Source organism: Cygnus olor, chromosome 5 (genome assembly GCF_009769625.2).
Source record: "Cygnus olor isolate bCygOlo1 chromosome 5, bCygOlo1.pri.v2, whole genome shotgun sequence".
In the NCBI taxonomy this organism is placed as follows: Eukaryota; Metazoa; Chordata; class Aves; order Anseriformes; family Anatidae; genus Cygnus; species Cygnus olor.
The window spans coordinates 52,760,704-52,778,572 of record NC_049173.1 but is presented as its reverse complement, the minus strand read 5'-3'; the positions used below and the strand labels follow the sequence as shown (position 1 = coordinate 52,778,572).

At 44.1% G+C, this 17,869-nt stretch overlaps 1 protein-coding gene across 5 annotated transcripts in view; it reads right to left on the bottom strand.

The window, feature by feature from the left end:
- EXT2 (exostosin glycosyltransferase 2) overlaps positions 1 to 12,833 on the bottom strand; it is a 73,218-nt gene extending 60,385 nt beyond the window's left edge. The window contains exons 1-5 of one of the 5 annotated variants that reach the window (XM_040558130.1): positions 12,676 to 12,833; positions 10,816 to 11,375; positions 10,556 to 10,645; positions 5,942 to 6,058; positions 2,256 to 2,451 (exon numbers count right to left, since the gene is read on the bottom strand). In XM_040558130.1, the coding sequence (XP_040414064.1) occupies positions 2,256 to 2,451; positions 5,942 to 6,058; positions 10,556 to 10,645; positions 10,816 to 11,351 (939 nt within the window). In that variant the 5' untranslated portion in view covers positions 11,352 to 11,375; positions 12,676 to 12,833. Of the gene's footprint in view, positions 1 to 2,255; positions 2,452 to 5,941; positions 6,059 to 10,555; positions 10,646 to 10,815; positions 11,376 to 11,463; positions 11,480 to 11,519; positions 11,652 to 12,431; positions 12,601 to 12,675 lie in introns of those variants that run through there. The other 4 variants (XM_040558135.1, XM_040558134.1, XM_040558132.1 and 1 more) reach the window with 4 other exon arrangements.
- Between the last annotated feature and the right edge of the window lie 5,036 nt (positions 12,834 to 17,869).

Genomic DNA, 17,869 nt, shown 5'->3' with positions numbered 1-17,869 from the left:
TAAATAAATGTATGATTACTTATCTTGAGAACATGATCTACAAGGAAAGACCAACTTCATCAAGACTACTTATTCTGAAATGCTAACAACAGGAGGAAGATGGCTAAAGGGAGCTTTGAGGATATAAAAAGCTGCTAAAAAAAGAATATTATCCATTTATTCACATCCACGACATACAAGACAAAAAAACATGAGTTTAAACACTCATCCTGCAAATAGGGACTTCAGTTCTTACTGTCACTGAAGAACCTTGCTACAGATTCAAGATGGCAAAACAAACATGCTTGTAGAGTTTAGCTACACAAACAAAGAAAAAGCCCAAGTCAGTATTACTCCCAAGTCTAAGAAAGAAAAATTATGAAGTTGATGCAGGGGATCCCACAGATAAGAAAACATCTTTTCAGCTTGCATTCTGTTGCCTGAGGAAAAGGAGCCAGGAGGCACAGCAGGGCAGCAAAACATCAAAATGGAACGAGGAAATACAACGGGGTTTGCTGGCTCTTCACTTGTTTCCTAGTGCAATCGTGAGACCTGTGTTCATATCTACATAGCAGTGATTAGTATGAAAATCTCATCCAAGAGAAGACTGCAAGCAGGAAGCATTAGCAGCCCAGAAGCCCAAGAGCCTGTCTAGTAGGAAATCTGTAAAGGCAGTGCTGGAAAGGATGAACTGTGATCAGTCCTCAGGCTTCTCCCCTTCCCCCACCACCAGACAGGAAAAGAAGGAAAAGAAGGCTGGGGGGAATGGAAGGAGCAGAGCGAATGAGCACACATTTTAACCATTCACTCACTAGACCGCAGAGGAGCAGGTGGAAGAGACCTCAGTAAGGTCTCGGAGAGGGGGGAAAAAAAAGCCCAGATGTGGACACACATGCTCATCTGCCCAGATAACCATTTTTCCTGTCTAGACAAAGGTTACTATAAATACATCTCCTCACATCACCACCGTTATCAGCCAGACATTCCAAAGGGAGATGCAGGGCTCTGCAAAGGAAAGTATTTTAACAATCTCGGCATGTGCCAGCTCCCTTCAGAGTTATAAAATAATACATAGCAAGATATAGATATAGATCCCCGATTTGCTATCCTTGAGCAATCCAGTCTGTATTTAAAGAAATAAAGCAAACAGATTCTTCAACCCCCTTCTGGCTACAGGCTTAGGATTCACGGTCACCCGCTCCTCCCTCTCCCCCTCCTCCCCAAGGAATTTTGAACATATTTCCTACAAAACATAACAGGAGGGGTGGAAACTTTCCTTTTCTTCAGCCTGTTTGTTTTTTTACCATTATTTGTTGAAGTTCAAAGACAGATTATGTGCTGGTGGCCACAGACAGAGCACAGTGGCCTGTGGCATAACTCACTTCACCACGCCGCATGCCAAAGCACCTCTCCGTCAGCAAGCTGCCAGAAGACCCAGGGGTCTGAGAACGCTATCTAGTTTTATCTTCACTGACACATCAAAAGGCCTCTGGAAGTTGGGCCACGGCCATCAAACACATTTCACCTAGATGTTTTCATAGCTGCATGCTGACAAGTCTTCCAGCTCAGTCTGTTGTATCTACAGAGAGCATTTTCTAGGGTTTAACTACTAAGTTGCATACAAAAAATATAACCCAACCAACTCTTGTTAAATGTAGCACCTTTCCCCCCCAAAATAAATCTATACGTAAACTCTGTAAAGTTCATTTTAATCCACCCCCCAACTGCCAAAGCAGGCTCCTGTCCCAAACTCCATCTAACAAGACCTGAACTGTCAGAATTTAGATATCAGTTCCAAATTCATGCCTACTGAAGCTCATTTTGCCAGTTATTCTGGAGAGTGTAGATTCTGAAGTTCTACCCCAGTTTTAAAGAAACCAATCGTGTCTGACCTTCCAAAGTTTCACCCCTCGTTGCAGCTGGATTTGGTGGTATCTCCATATCACTTTTAAGTTTACATCATGTGCTACTAGAAGACCACCACCATCAACCCCATGAAGATGTTATATATAAGCAGTTTTTTCAGACTGCAGAGTAGCCTTTATATAAGTTTGAGTACACAGTTCTCAGCCCTCTTAAAAAAAACGTTTTGGATAAATAATAAAGTTAGGATATAATATCCAAGCTAACGTAATGAACTGTGCATTTTCAAAACACAGTTACCATAGCAAGTTAAGTAAAATACAAAAAGTTTCCTATCAGTGCTAAACTGCAACAGCTCCGCAGCCAAGAAAGACACCAAGGAGAAGAGAAGATTGCAGGAGAGACAGCCTTACCTGAAGTACTTGAGGATAATCAAAGATTTGATTGTTGTGACATCGTTTGCGAACAGCAGGGACACCATCTGACAGATTTGTGCATTTGTCTAAGACTAACACCGATTCCCCATTCTCAGCCTGAAGAGCTTCCAACTCAGACCGGTATTCTGGGTGCAGAGCCATTTGAGATGACAGAATGAAGTACCTGCGGGGACTGAAAAAACACAGCAAGGTTACTTGGCAGCACCACAAGTTTACTTCCAAGATGCTCTACAACACGTTTCTTTCCACCCTGGAAAAGTCAATCTCATTCTGCTAAATGTGGACACAGTACTAAGACCATATTTTCAGACGAGAGTGAGAAGCGTAATGATGCAAGATAATTAAATTTTGGATATTAAGTGGCTCAGCACTGTTTACATCTCCAAATAAAATATACATGGAAAGAGTGCTTATTATATTAAAATCAGCACTTGCATTATAATATATTTTATAAACTGAAATAAACATTATTTGGCTATACATTAAAACAGCTTACTGCTGATGCTAGCATTGTTCATTCTATTATTTGGTGTTTGTGTACCGTTACAAAGTAGACATTGAATGCTGCTACTAGTTTCTCCTCTCATATATTTTCTCATCAATTTTAATGGAAAAAAAAAAGATGCTGAACTGTCAACTTAGCTACCCTGTGCATATTCCACTTTGATATGGTGACAGTAACAACAGGACAAGGTCATCTCATTAGCTGTGATTCCGTTCTGTCCCTTTAGGGTACCATAAAGGCAACACTTCCAGGACAATGAGGAAGGCTCAGTAGCCTACTCACTCTCAACTCCTATCATGTCCCAGAAATATGCATATTCAAGATGTGCTTTAACACTGAAGTATTTCAAGACGTGAATTAGCACTGGAAGTAAAACACACAGGAACGGAGTCTCAAATTAGATGCTCACAGCTTTAAAAAGTGAGTTTTGTTAATGATGAAACAGAGCATGTCTTAACATGCTCACTGACTTTTTTTTTTTTTTAAACAGATAAAATAAGTCAGACTACTCCACTGCTTCCCATTCAAGGGAACACATAGTGAGAGCCTGCCCTCAACTCAGCCAGAAGAACACAGGAAATAGGAAGCCTGCACTTAGGATTCCAATTCTGCTCCACGTGATACTATTTTTAATTTACAGCCTTTGAGAACACACACAAACACACACTTTATAAAGTCAGACCTTTCCCACTGCTCTTCTCACCTCTTTTACTTATTTTCCTGCTGGTCACTTTAGTTGATCCAATTAACAGATAAGATTTACACAGTATTTTTTTTAAACACTATTTTTCTAAGTCTCCAACTGCTACCATCTTGCTACCAAAAGCTTTATAGAATACACATTACTAGCAGAGTTGCAAGTAAAATAATCTAAACTACTCAACTAAAAAGGAGAATAAATCAAAAATCCTCAGTTCAGCTCTTTAAGAGGAACAAGAAAGGATTTGCCTTAAAAAAAAGGAAATACTGCTACACGAGTGACAAAAAACAACCAGCTAAGAATTGTGCAGGATTGTTTGTGTTTAAAACCAAATTTTGCCTTTAAACTGTCATCAACGTATGACATCCAAATCCAGTGATCAAATCTTGTTAAAAAAAAAAAAAAAGCACAGGGCAGCTACCAGGTAATAATGCTTTAGTGTAATGGAAAGTAATAATTTACCCCGATCAAGCCTGAACTCCAAACACTGCTCCCTTGTCACACCCTTTCTGCATAAAGCAAACTTTTACATTTCAATCAGTAATGCTAACTGGCCACTAGATGGTACTCTGGAGACTACAGTTTGCTCCTCACAAAAAAATTAAAACACTGAACCTACAACACATCCATGAAACACAGAGTCCTGCAGCATTTAGCTGACTACACGGACATGAACAGTATGATAGCATCTCTCTTTACAGCAGATTCTACACACGCTGAGGCCTATCATCATGTTCATGCTTTCCAGACAGAAATACAAAGCATGCTCTCGCTCTGCGTTTAACTGTAAATAATACCTGAAATATATGAAGAATCGACTGGGATTCAAACAGATGCCCCTATACCGGCCAGGTCCAGGAGTATCATAATCAGGATCGTGAAATGTGTGACTAAAGCAAACCACTGCTGCACAGGTCTGTCCTGTAACTGACTGCGATCCCTTACTTGGAGCAGCACAGAGCAACAGCAAGAACGCTACCCTTACCAGAGAAGACAACGAGCCAAAGTACAGTAATTTTTTTGGTCTGTAACTAGCAGCACCCTTTCAAATCACAGTTTTCAACTCTAATTATTCATATTCTCTAAAGGATGATGTTAGAAGAAAGAACCTAAAGCTTCTGCACCTCCAAACCTGATCTTCACAATCTGTGAGCATGTCATTTACTCCCGCTGCCTCCATCTGCTCATCTTTTAAACCACAACACAGGTAAGACCTTGCTACAGCGAAACATTTTCAGCTGTGTAGTTAAAGGCTTATGAAATACGAAAAGAACAACCTTTCATAATCAATTAAGATGTCTTCCGGACTTCTTCCTATTCTTGTTCTGAAGGCACGAATGGATAAGAGAAACCACAATTTCCCAGAGTAGCTCATTTTAAATGGCTAATTGCATTCCCCGATAAAATTAGTGCTTCATGTCCTACTTGTCTTGCTTTACTTCCAAATACAGTATCATGGTGATTTCTTTGTTTGTATGTCTTACTCCAGTACTTTGTAAAATAAATAAATAAATAAACCATCAGTATTAAAATCTCTGGATGTAACTATTCACCTAAACAAGTCAGCTCTCATTCTTCTGCTTCGTAAGCTAACCACACTAGCCTCCTTAAGATTCTTTCTGCAAGAACTTCCTCTCTTCAGAGCTCTATTTCCAGGCTTCTCCTTCTACCTCTTCTACCATGTCATTTTCAAAGGACTTCAGAACTACAAAAACATCTAAACTGATTTAGAAAGAATGTATCTGTAAGACATACAGAGATAAATATCATATCCTTGCTCCTGTTCTCCTGTTACATATTGGAAGCTTGCACTGTCTGATACTACCTGAAGCACACATGCTGCTCCCCATGATCCCTTTACCTCTTAAAAGGTCACAATGGAGGTACAGCATGCTGCTTTTACCATTGCTATAGTAATCGCTTGCCCTTACTTTGCTTTTAAGCATCGTAAAATAAGTTGTCTGAAGAGATCATTTATTAGGGAATCTATATTACTTTGAATTACTGCCTTGCTTTACCTAAACGTTAAAAAAAATCACAATAACAACTATTTTTATTTAGTTCCAGTGAGCTGACTTGATATGTTAGGCATATTGAGCCTAATGCCACAAGAAACATTGCCACTCCATCATATTTCACACTTCAGTTTCTGGAGCGGGTCTCCTAAAACACCGTCAGACTATCATTTATCACACTTCAGTTTCTGACGTGGGGAAAAAAGAAACTCTCAAAAGAAGTCCCCAGTTCATCACTAAACCACACCTGGGCAGATTAGACAAGGCTATTAGCATGGGAACTGTCGTACATTTTAATAGCAAGATCCATGCATGAGCAGAACAACTCTTACAAAATTGCCCTAGCCCAAAAACAAGCTGGCAGCTGTATTTATATTTTATCAGCATCCATATTAAACACAATATTGAATATATTTTGCCCAACTAATCGGGATTGCTTTACCCAGGTCCTCTTTCTGGCAGATCCACTTCTCCAGACAAAGGGCTGTAAACAGGAATACTGACATCGTAGCCTTGCCGGTAAGTCCATGTGGAGAAGCCTCCACCAGCTAGCAGAGCCCTGAAAAAGACAAGAAAGACCATAAAGAGAGCATGTAGATCATTCCAACTCAGAGCAGTATTTACTGATTAACGTTACCAGAACATCAAAAAGATGCACCTGAGATAACAGTTTTTCCTTCAACTTCTGTCAGTGGCATTTCCCCTGCAGTTTTTACATTCACTTTGGTTTTCCTGAACTGGGCTTACTGCCAGGTTGGATCCAGTCATCAAGGGAATGTTTACAATTGCATATGATCACTGAGGAAAGAACTGTTTTTGCATTATTATAGGGAAATGGAATCTATTGCAGTCATTATGCCCATCCTGCATTTTTGCAAGCTTACACATACTAAGTCAATTTTAACTTAAAGAAATACATTCTTAATTATTTATACTAGTTAACGTATTTTTTAACGTCTACCCTAAAACAGCATGTAGCACAGCTTGAAGTGTTAGACAAGCTCTACTCCAGGTACAAGTCCAGATAAAATAATACAGCGCTTTTGGAGCTTGTAACAACTCTCAGGAGTTCTCAGGCAAATGCGACTTGTTTGTACTGTATTTTCAGGGTGATCACACTAACTAGTAAAGTTTATTTTGTTTCTATATTACACAAAAAATGCTATAAGCAGAACACAACGCAATGCGAATTTGATATGCTCCAAAACTGATCTCCAAGAGTAGGGGCAGCTTGGGTTGCTGTGCTAGAAAACATGGGAATAATCAAGGATGGATAAATTAAGACATATTTCAGCCTCGCAATGGGACAAACCTGATTGTCTGTGGCTTTTCCTAGACAGGACAACCTTTTATTACACAGAAGCAATGAGCTTTAAAACACAGAAGAGAATGTGAACAGAAGAAAGCAATGCATCATCCGCAGTGCTGAAAGAAACAGGTGTGTTATCTCCTGTCCCGAATCTAGCTTCTTTGAAGTATGCCAGTAGAGGACATCAGCTTTTCAGTTACCATTTCATCCCCAGTGACCAGGTGGCACAACGAACACACCATCCTATTTCCAAAAGGAGCTCAGATTCAGCTTCTTTAGTGAGACTTCTTGAACAGCTGACTGTGCTTTTACTCCCTGGTCACCAAACAGCAGGGTGGGCTATCCTTTAAACTGCCCTTGGGATACTGGGTCTGCCTAAATTACCATATAAAGTAATATGCAGAAAAATATTTTTCCTGTCGCAGCTTCTCTCATTCTCTAGGCGAAGAAGCAGAACACAATACGCCACTACTCCAGGCACTACAGAAAGGATCTCGAGGAGCTGCACCCACTGCGGCAGCTGTGATTACAGCCAGCAGTCTTATTGTCAAGCTTGCACATTGCCACAGTTCAGACTGGAGCAGGCACGTCCCATCAGTAATCAAAATAGATGCATCAGAAGCAAGTCAAGATGAGGCCAGATGTGCTGACAACCTATTAGGAGATACTCTACTTTTCAGTTACCACTGAATTAAATCCTTAGTATAGTGTTTAGAGCAGTTTTTCCACTGCTGTTATATAATAGATTATTACTCTACTTAATTGTCATCCAAGACTGATTATCTTTTCCCCTTGGAACATGACACCCTGGTTAAACATCAGTATGTTTTGCCTGCTTTAACTCCCTTCAGATGTGCCGCAGGATACTTCACTTCCTGCCCTGAACTGCAGCACAGTTGTTTAGCGTCCCAACTTCACAATCACATTTGGGCATAAACGTGACTCCACCCAAGTAGTCAAGCAGGCAGTTCTAAAAGTCATTTAAGAAGCTCTTTGAAAATTGTAGGCTCTGGATTAGAGATGCAATTCAGTTTGACGACAATTACAAAATCAAAACAACTTGCTCTATTACTCTCCAGACAGAGCACAAACTATTTGTAGGAGCAGAAATCAACTTGAGAACAGGATGATAAATCAAGCACGTGCCGAGTGAGAATTTGTGCTCTAAGTGCTTATTTGGGGTTCCTTTCCAGTGCTTCCCCCTCTTTGGTGGGGGCATGTACACGTTACGTGTACAGTGCTATCATGACTAGGTCTCACCCTCGAAGTTGCATGTTCCAGGGCTTATCCACATCAATTCAACAACAAGCAGGGAGGAAGAAAAAAAAAACTGGCTTGGGTGTTGCTGTTCTTGCACTTTATACCTCTCTCCTCTTTTTATAACCCCCTAATTGGGAAACTACAACCAGATTGTTTTAATTGGATCCGGTGAAAACATGACAGCACCTCATCAGCCTTGAGAAAGCAGGTGTGTGTCATGCAGACCGTTGCTTACACAAACCCACCGGGAACCACCACCATTTAAATAACTCCTCACAGATTTTCGTTGTATGATGCACTAAGGGAATAGAGATATTAACTCCTAATGTAGTCAAGATGAACAATCTTTAAATCGCACTGACCAACGAGGAGTAAGCCTGCTCCTAAGCAACTTTTCACCACTTCTCAGGTATTGATCCTTCTTTCTCTCCAGGAAGTGCCCCAACTGGTCTGCGCTCTCAGTGTTTCTGCCCAGCTGCCATCGCCATCAGTTTTCTGCCAAATCTCACAAGTCACTGAAACCAATTCATCAATCGAAGCAGAAAGAAGCAGCATCTTCGTCCGTATGTTGAATCCTACAGCTACAGAGGAGCTTAGTGAAAGAAATCCCTTCATCCACACTGTTGTACCAAATTCAATACCGCTTATTAACAAATAACAAAGAGCTTATATTTTAAGGTTTATGGCAGGAGATTACATACGTTATGGCAGCTAATACCAGCAACATAGCCTCCATGCCCCCAAGGCAGACTTCTATCTTCAAAATAATTGGAGTACAGCACTTTTACACTGTCTCCTGGAAATTAGATTTAAAGACTTAATAAACGAACAACCAGTCAGTGTGCTAACTTATCTAAACTTATCTGAAGTTTTTCACAGGTGTAAAAACACTATATAACTGAATTCCCCTCTGTGCAAAAGGTCTCACTTCGCCTGGATTACTATTCTGCAGCAAATCAGCAGGACATGATTCTATCATATCCAAGATCCACTACTGTTCAATTCAGTATGATATCAGGTATGGGCTGAACAGAGAAGGGAACATATTCCCTGGGCAAACTGCACACACATTACCTGTGTATTTCACCAGACATCCACAAAATCCTGCATATGAGTCCTTACGGAGATGTACCAGTACCGTTCAGACCTGTCACTCAAAATCCACCAAACTCTGCCGGCATATCTTTATTGTGGCCCGCAGCCACTCATCCCACGACACTACAAACAACCGTCCTTCACACTTTAAGTGCCCATTCAGTAACGTGTGGACATACTCAGACGAAGAAAGCAACCTGGTTCACTTACTCTGTTAGCTATGAACTAAGATCTCCAGAGGACTCCAAAATCATACTGTAACCACACACTGCAGCACTCAGGCCTCTTTGCTCCGGTGACCAGAATCTGTACTACACTTAGTACTGTCGAATTGTTGGCTGCCTACAGAAATGAGTTTCCACCTTTTCTCAGTCCCATGCATTCACTGTCATTGCCTCTCCACTGTATTACATCTAGCGATTGTGCAGCCGCAGGGCAAAACAGTTCAGCAAGCTATGACAACAGCTGTTTGCCAAAAGAGTTTGATATTTTTTACACAGTCCCAGAACAGTCCATTCCATTAAACAGAACACTGTCAAATAAAAAATTCTTGTTAAGAAATACAAATCTTAAGACAACAGGTACGTACTAACAGATTAACAGGTTTGGTTACGTCAGAACAATGCTTGACTGCCCTCTTCAGGATAACACCCATCCATCTAACATTCCATCTAACATTTCATACAGTCAAAAACTAAAGCATTACTTCACAATCAGTGACGTAATTAGGAAGAATAAACAGACTCTTTGAACATGTCCAGAAAAAACACGTTCTGTTCTGGCACTGAAGAACAATCTTTTACAATGCCTTCGGTGCAAAGAAATCAAGATACACTACGCATGCAACATTCTTCGCAGCTCTCCTATATCTCGGGCAAGATTTTGTTGACAAACCATTCAGCAGAAGAAAGCTAGCCTTGATCTTCAAGAGAGGGACTGGGTACATGGGATCCAACTCAGCACAACTAAACACGTACACTAGCCCAGTAGAATCGTATTCAGTAACAGCTTCTAAACTAATGACTTCTAATTTGCATCAAATGAGACATTCTGTAAAGACTTCAGGTTGGTAACACAAGATACAAGTCTAAATTGAAAATTCTCCATCCTTACAGCAAGCCCAACAGGCAAGACAAACAAATGCCGCAGATCACATCCCTTGTAAAATTAAGAACAGAGTAAGCTGTAGGATATCTGTCAGCAGGAAAAACTTGTCCTATACGAGACAGGGACTCGTCTACTTCCCTTTTTTTGAGAGGAGATGAAGCCATACTCCAGTTTTGTAAAGGCTAAGGAGCACATCCTTTGCTATCAGCTGCACTCCTGGGCTTGCTGCCTCTCCAATGGCATTTAAACTCAGATCTATGCATTTAAATACAGCAAAACGCATACCTATCCCTAGGAACATCTAGTGCAGTGTTATAGTCCGGTGGCCCTCCGGGCAGCATATTGAAGAGCAAGTGATTTGTGCCTCGATCCCACCTAAAGCAAAAGAAAAAGCAGACAATAATTAGAGAGGTGCTCTCTACAAACAATAAGCTCTGTCAAAATCTAGCTCTAGCACTGACTCACTGAATCCTCCTCTCCATCATTAACCTTAATTTTTTCCACTTGGGTTCTTCAAATTCCCACACTGAAGTTTCTGTATGTACCTGGATAACTGTGCCAAAGCCTGAGCTGTCTCCTTGATGCGGAGCGTGTTCTGATTGAGGACGTCTATGGACGGCACAAAAAGGCAGGCCCGGTTGACATCGTCAGTGTAGAACTCACTGTCAGAGATGGCAGTTAGCAGCTCGTTGTATTCCCTGGAAATGGTATTGCTCACTGACGTCCCGTATTCATCCACATACTTTTTCAGTGAGTAGATGTATACCTTGATTTTGTTTTTGGGATTGAAGCCACATCGATAGACATCAAAGCAGGTGTGCATCCTGCAGCTGAGGTCTCCCCGCTCAGGAATGGGGCTATCAGCAGGAAGCTTGACCACAGGCACATCATGGACACTGCGTTTTTCAACAGTCCAGTCGTTGGACGACTCAATGGAGTGAGGCCAGAACTGGAACATTCCTGTGGCAATCAGGCCCAGCAGAACTATGGAAAAGAGAGTGATGTAGTAGATGCGATGCTTGGTTTTCATTCTTGGGATGAGGGCTGGACCCCGAGTGTTATATTTGGCCGACGCACACATAATGGAATCAATTATCTCTTGTCTCTGCAAGTTAGAAAGAGAGAAGTTTAAGGCTGAGCCCAGGAAGAGATGCATACTTATCACTGTACAGAGAATCGTTCACTTAACCCACTGCAGACAGGTTCTTTGCCTCAACAGATTTACAGCGAAATTCCTTCAGACGCTCACATGTTCCACCGGAGCAAATGATGGCAACTGGTCAATACGTTGGGACTGCCACTTGGCTGTGACAACAGGAAGCTGATCTACTGGGCCTGGTTACAAGGGAACGAGTCCTCACAGGTGGCACTCCACCTACAACTGAATGTATTACAGTAAACACCAAAAAAACAACACATTAACACACAGCTCAGCTGTGAGTGAAGAGACGCAGCCTGGCTATCACACAAAGGGCTGGTACCGGGGCATCACGCAGAATGTGGGGTTGTGATATTGCTTCTAATGCCAAGCACCTCTCTAACCAAATTATACAGGAGGCCACCATATCCGACCACAATGATACAAGAGTACATCCGGGAAGAAAAAGGAAATAACTTGTGGTCTTTGTTAATATGCCCTGGGTGGGGGGGAGGATGCTCTAGGAGTTGCAATGGCAGCCATATGAAGAAAAGCATTTAAAGAACAGCTCGCTGTAGGCTGATTACCACTTTTTAGCGAAGACCACGATGTAATATGAAGTATCAAAAATACCGTCACACAGCTGCTGTGAGCGTAGGTTAACCTTTCCAGCTCTTACACCCAGAAGCGTGGTGCCGGCCACATTTACCTACGGACCGAAGGGCCGGTACCTGCTGCCTTGGGAAGCCACAGAGGCCCTCAGCTCAAGCCTCTGCACTAAGAAAGAAGCTGTAGCTCCAACTCGTGTGCTCCACAGCAGGCACTTTTAAGGGTGGTAGGTTTCCTTTCTCGAAGAAGAATGCGGATGGTGTAATTATATGTTTTGGACAAAGACAGGGTGTTTTTTCGCTTTAAGAGCAAGAAAGGGGGTCACACAGTCAACCGCACAGCAGACAACGAATACAAATAAAAGAAGTGCCGTTATGGCATTAAGTGGTCTTAACAACACCGGGTAACACTTACGTAGCAGTTCTTAACAAAGGGCTGTCGGGACAGGGCGGCTAAGCCCCGAAGCGCCCGCGCTTCCACAGGGCAGCACCGGAGCAACCCCCGACACTAACAACCGTCCTCTTACCAGCTGCTCTCGTCAGTTTCCGTCCCCGTCCCGATTCCCCGATTCCGGAGGCAGCTCCCAGAGCCCCCCCGGCCCCGCCCGCCTCCCCTCACCCGGGCCGCTCACGCAGCCGCCGGGCCGGCCCCGACTCACCTCCGCCCGCAGTCGCTCGGGCCCCAGCGCCCGCGCCGCCAGCCCGACGGCGGCCGCCCCGCGGGGCTCTCCGCTGCCGTCCGCCGCCCTCCGCCGCCCCGCCGAGACCCGGCCCGGGCTGGCCCCGCCGGGCTGCGCACGCGTGCGGCCCCCCCCAGCCGCTCGGTGACCGCCGGCAGCGGCGCCGCCCCGCAGCCCCGCCACCGAGGCCGCCCTCCCGCGGCCGGAGGGCGCCGCCGCAGCGGCTCGGCGCTGCCCGAGCTGCCGCCGGGCCGGGGGCGCTGCCGGGGGTGGTGGTGGTCTGGCGGTGTTCTCCTGGCAGCCCAGGGCTTGGGCAGAGTGGCTGGAAAGCTGCGCGGAGGAACAGGATCTGGGGGTGTTGGTCAATGCTCGCCTGAACGTGAGCCGGCAGCGTGCCCCGGTGGCCAACAAGGCCAACGGCATCCTGGCTTGTATCGGGAATAGTGCAGCCAGCAGGACCAGGGAGGTGATCGTCCCCCTGTGCTCTGCTCTGGTGAGGCCGCGCCTCGAGCACGGTGTTCAGCTTTGAGCCCCTCAGTACAAGAAGGACACCGAGGCCCTGGAACGTGTCCAGATAAGGGCTACAAAGCTGGCGAAGGGCCTGGGACACAAGTCCTGTGAGGAGCGGCTGAGGGAACTGGGGTTGTTTGGTCTGGAGAAGAGGAGGCTCAGGGGAGACCTTATTGCTCTCTACAACTACCTGAAAGGAAGGTGTGGGGAGCTGGGGGTTGGCCTCTTCTCACAGATAACTGGTGATAGGACTAGAGGGAATGGCCTCACGTTGCATCAGGGGAGGTTTAGGTTGGAAATGAGGAGACATTTCTTCCCAGACAGAGCAGTCAGGCTTTGGAACGGGTTGCCCAGGAAGGTGGTGGAGTCACCGTCCCTGGGGTTGTTTAAGGAAAGGTTGGACATGGTGCTTAGGGACATGGTCTAGTGGGTGATACTGGTAGTAGGGCGATGGTTGGACCAGATGATCTTGGAGATTTTCCAACCTTAATGACTCGGTGATTCTATGAAACCTTTCCCCAGCTGTCCTCAGGGGTGCCTGCTGACAGCAGGGTGAATTCACGGCACAAAACCCTAGCTGTGCCAGAGTCACAGGCACTGTTTTCACTCCAAAAAAGCAGGTGTTGACAAGCCACACCATCACCACATGTATGTGGGTGAACACAGCAGGCATGCCACGTCCCCACACAGACCCCCCTGTGTTAGCTCCCCTCACCTCGGCGGCCCCGGCTGCAAAGCTGCCCAGCAGCCACCTCCTGCCTTTCCCCTCATCCCCGGCACAAGCTCGCTCTGGCCTTTAACCCAGCAGCTTAAAATGGCGGCGGGTCTCCCTGCCCAGCGGTGCCCACCGCGGCCCAGCTGTGTGACAAGGACAGGCAGCCAAACACCGTGCCACATCCAGCCCCCGCAGCGCCTGCTGGCACCTCCTTGCCTCCCTGATCCCATCCTCCAGCGGGAAGATGGCACAGCATATTGGCTGGGGCTGGGACATTTAAAGAGTCTTGCTGGCAGCTTCATCACTGCAGGAAAATTTGGAAGGCAGCGCAACTTTTTTAAGAGCTTAAAATGAAAGAAATGCAAGTGGCATCAACTCTTTTATTTCCAAACAGCGAGAAAAAATGGAGGACGTAGCCTGTTTTGATAGAGATTTCCCTGAAACCACATCAGGGAGCCTATTGGTATTCCGGTGATGCTGCTGAGCCAGACAAGTCTGCAGCACAGCGCTATTTTTAGACTGCAGGTTGCCATTTATAGCTTGTAAAAATATTCATCAGCATCTGGGTAACAGGCTATCAATTTTTATAAATGTACAAGGGAGATCGCATATTTTATCTCACTTCGCTTCGCCCTTCATGTCTTGCCTTATTTGACCCTTTTGAGGTCATCTGGGAATTTGTTAAGTGCCTTGCCATCACGCCATACATTCGCCTGCTGTCGCATACAGCACCGTGTATTTTCTGCTGGGACGATCAGTGCACAGAACAGAAAGAAACAACCGCAGAGCCCTGCCATGCTGGGTCTGCATGCATGCAAAGCAGCTGCAGGTGAGGTTGCGGGGTACCTGATGCAGCCAGTGCTGGAAGCAGCACATACTGAAAACTCCTTTGTAATAAAAAAAAAAAAAAAAAAACATATTAAAAGGCAAATAAGAAAGGGAAAACAAATGGCTTGGGGACATCTTTTCCACCTTATTTTCAGCCCGTGACATAGCATAAGTAAAAATCATAGCTCATATTTTACTTCTGAAACATCAGCTAATGGCTGCTACCACTCATCCAGGTACTGGATTGAACGAAGCAGTTTGGCACTGGTGTAAGAAAAAGCAGGATATTGTACCGGATAGAGCACTGCCTTACCTCGCTAGTTCAGTTTATGCCACAATTAAATGATATCCTCATTTATGTCACTGAGTTTACAACTAGACTGAGCAATAAACTGCATCCAGCAGCTACTTGCACAGCTGTAGCCTCTCGAGCCATCACACACCTCCAGTGGTGCTGCACCGTGGTCTGTGGCACTGGGCAGCAATAATATGCCTGACCTCATAACTTGAGGACAATTTTACTGCCTTCCCAAACCGAAAGGAGAAAGAAATGTAAGTATCTGCTGCTATAGCTCCTATGGAAGGATGTGAGCTGTGAGGAGATGCAGTTGAGCAAGCGTTCCCTGCAAAGAAACCCCAATGTGGCAGAAGCACGGAGACTGAGACGCTCTTGGTGTATTTCCCCTGTCCCCACAGCCCCCAGCTGTCACGCTGTGCAGAGGCACTCGTGTTTCACCAAGCGAGTGCTCCCTGCAGTGCGTGGGCAGCACACTCACACCTCGCTGGCCAGCAGCGTCGAGGGGACGGAGCTGCTAAAAACAGCATTTCCTCGCGGTGTTTTTCCAGACTATTTTTGATTCTCCATTTTGATAAGGTCGACTGGCTCGTTACTAAAAATAACTGATCCCAGCAAACTGAGGACAAAAAGCAGAGTATTTATAACCATCTCTGACTAACGTACGTTTGTCACTGGTCAGTTGCCAGTGCTTTATGTAAGCTGGTAATAAATAAAGCATAAATTGGAGTGAAGAATGAGTGTACCTTGCCCCTCTGATTTTCTCAGTCAGAATACACATATTTTTGCATATATCCCTGTAGGTTACCTTGTGTTCTTCATGATGTAATCTGATTTGCTTCAGAAAAGAAAACAACAATGATCTTCTCTTAGTGAGCCTGTCTCACTAAAATGGCTGCACATGTACTTAGAAGTGCAAAAATGGCTATATTTTTTGCATGCCTGATACTTTAGATGTAGGTGTGTTTAGGGGGAGATTCACATAGCTTTCTCCATGAAGGTTTTTTACCCAGCCGTTAGTCTGACCATCTCTCTGATGAAATGTAATCCTGCTGACAGCAAGAGAGCAACAGAGGAATTCCCTAACCAAGTAACTGAAAAAAATTACCAATATAAATGATAATTTGACCCAAAAAAACCCCACGTTTTGAAAAACTGGGTGGCTGGGGACAAAGGGAGCACACAACCCTTGGCTCTGCTGACCGCTCTGTTGTCAGCACTCTAATAGAGAAAGAGAACATTTAAGGTATTAGCTTTTTTTTTTTTTTAATCTAAAAAAATATATCCAAAAAAAATCTATCATGCAGTACATTCCAGCAGCAGCCCTTCTTCAGTTAAGGTAGAGGATTATTTAGTGAATATTTTCCCTCAGTATTTGCCAGGAATACCCATCTTCACAGATCTGTTCCTTAAGTATGCATGATTCTTCATAAATATGTATCTGGACTGGGCCCAACCCATGCTGTTCAGTTAGCTGCAGTGTAACACACGTTAATAATATGGAGATTTACTGATCTTCCCCTCCCACAAACACGGACACATGAAGGTTAGACCTGAAATATTGATTGGGGCAGTTTCTATGACAGAAAGCTGTGCTATATAGGAAATTACCTCTTCTAACTGAAAAACTCTGAACACTCCCCTGGGATAAAGAGAGGAGAAAAAAAAGAAAAAAAGAAAGAAAAAAGAAAAACAAGACTGGAACTATTCCTGGAAAAAAAAAAAAAAAAACCACAAAGCCATCTAGCATCCTTTCTGTACTCAAATGAATCATAACTTGAAAACAAAAATTACAAGCAAAGTGGGTTTTATCATTGTTTAACTTCAGTGGACATAAAGTGGCATAAGCAATGAAAGCACCGTGTTATACACATCTTGATGGTAATTCTTATGTTAGAGAAATGCTACATTTTTATAAAAATATATCTCTGACCAGCTTCATCATTTCAGGTACTGTTCTGTTTGCCTGTTGCCTGCCAGACTGGAAAAAGAAATGCAGGGGGCACTCAGACCTTATTCATTTCTGCATCTTTTTTTTTTTTTTTCCTCATGTACAGATTTGCCATGCAGGGGAAAAAAAAAAAAAAGGGCACATTAATGATGATGATGAGCAATAGTGTGCACAGCGAACATCTGACACGGAGGCAGCAGAGGGAACAAAACACTCACACAGGCACAGCCTGGGGAGGACAGCGTGCCCGGGGGGCTCTGGCACCGAGGGCCCCCGCCATGGCTCCACTGAGCTCAGCCTTTCTCCCATCAGGATATTCGGGCAGCGAGCAACAGCCAATTCAATCCCTGTACAGGAATAGTCAGGAATTTCTTAATGTTCAACAATTCTTCTCAACCAGAGGACGTTTTCAATTTTCAAGGCCTTTTTTTTTTCAGTCAAAATGAATGCTGCCTATTCCAATAGCAGGCTCCTGATACCACATTTCTCTCTTCCCTCATTTACAGGTTTTTGTTTGTTTGCTTTTCAACCATGATGAAGCTAACCTGCCCCAGTGGAGAGCTCCTCAGGTGCTAAACCTGAAAACGCGTGGAAAAATACGTGCATCTCCCCTGCTATTTTTAGTCACCGTAAACTCAGATGGAAGTGACTGTGGACCACATTATATTAGCTATGGGGATTTTGAAAATATACTGCAGCCTCTTTCCTACAGAGAGGTGTGTTTAACTGGCTGCTTCCACACCGACAGTACCAAAAACATGCTTTCTGAACAGTAAACATCTACATCCATGTGAATGTTGTATAGTAACATACTCCAGCCGTAGAAATGACTGGAACATCCAGACAAAAGTAGGAGCAATTAGTGGCTCGAAAT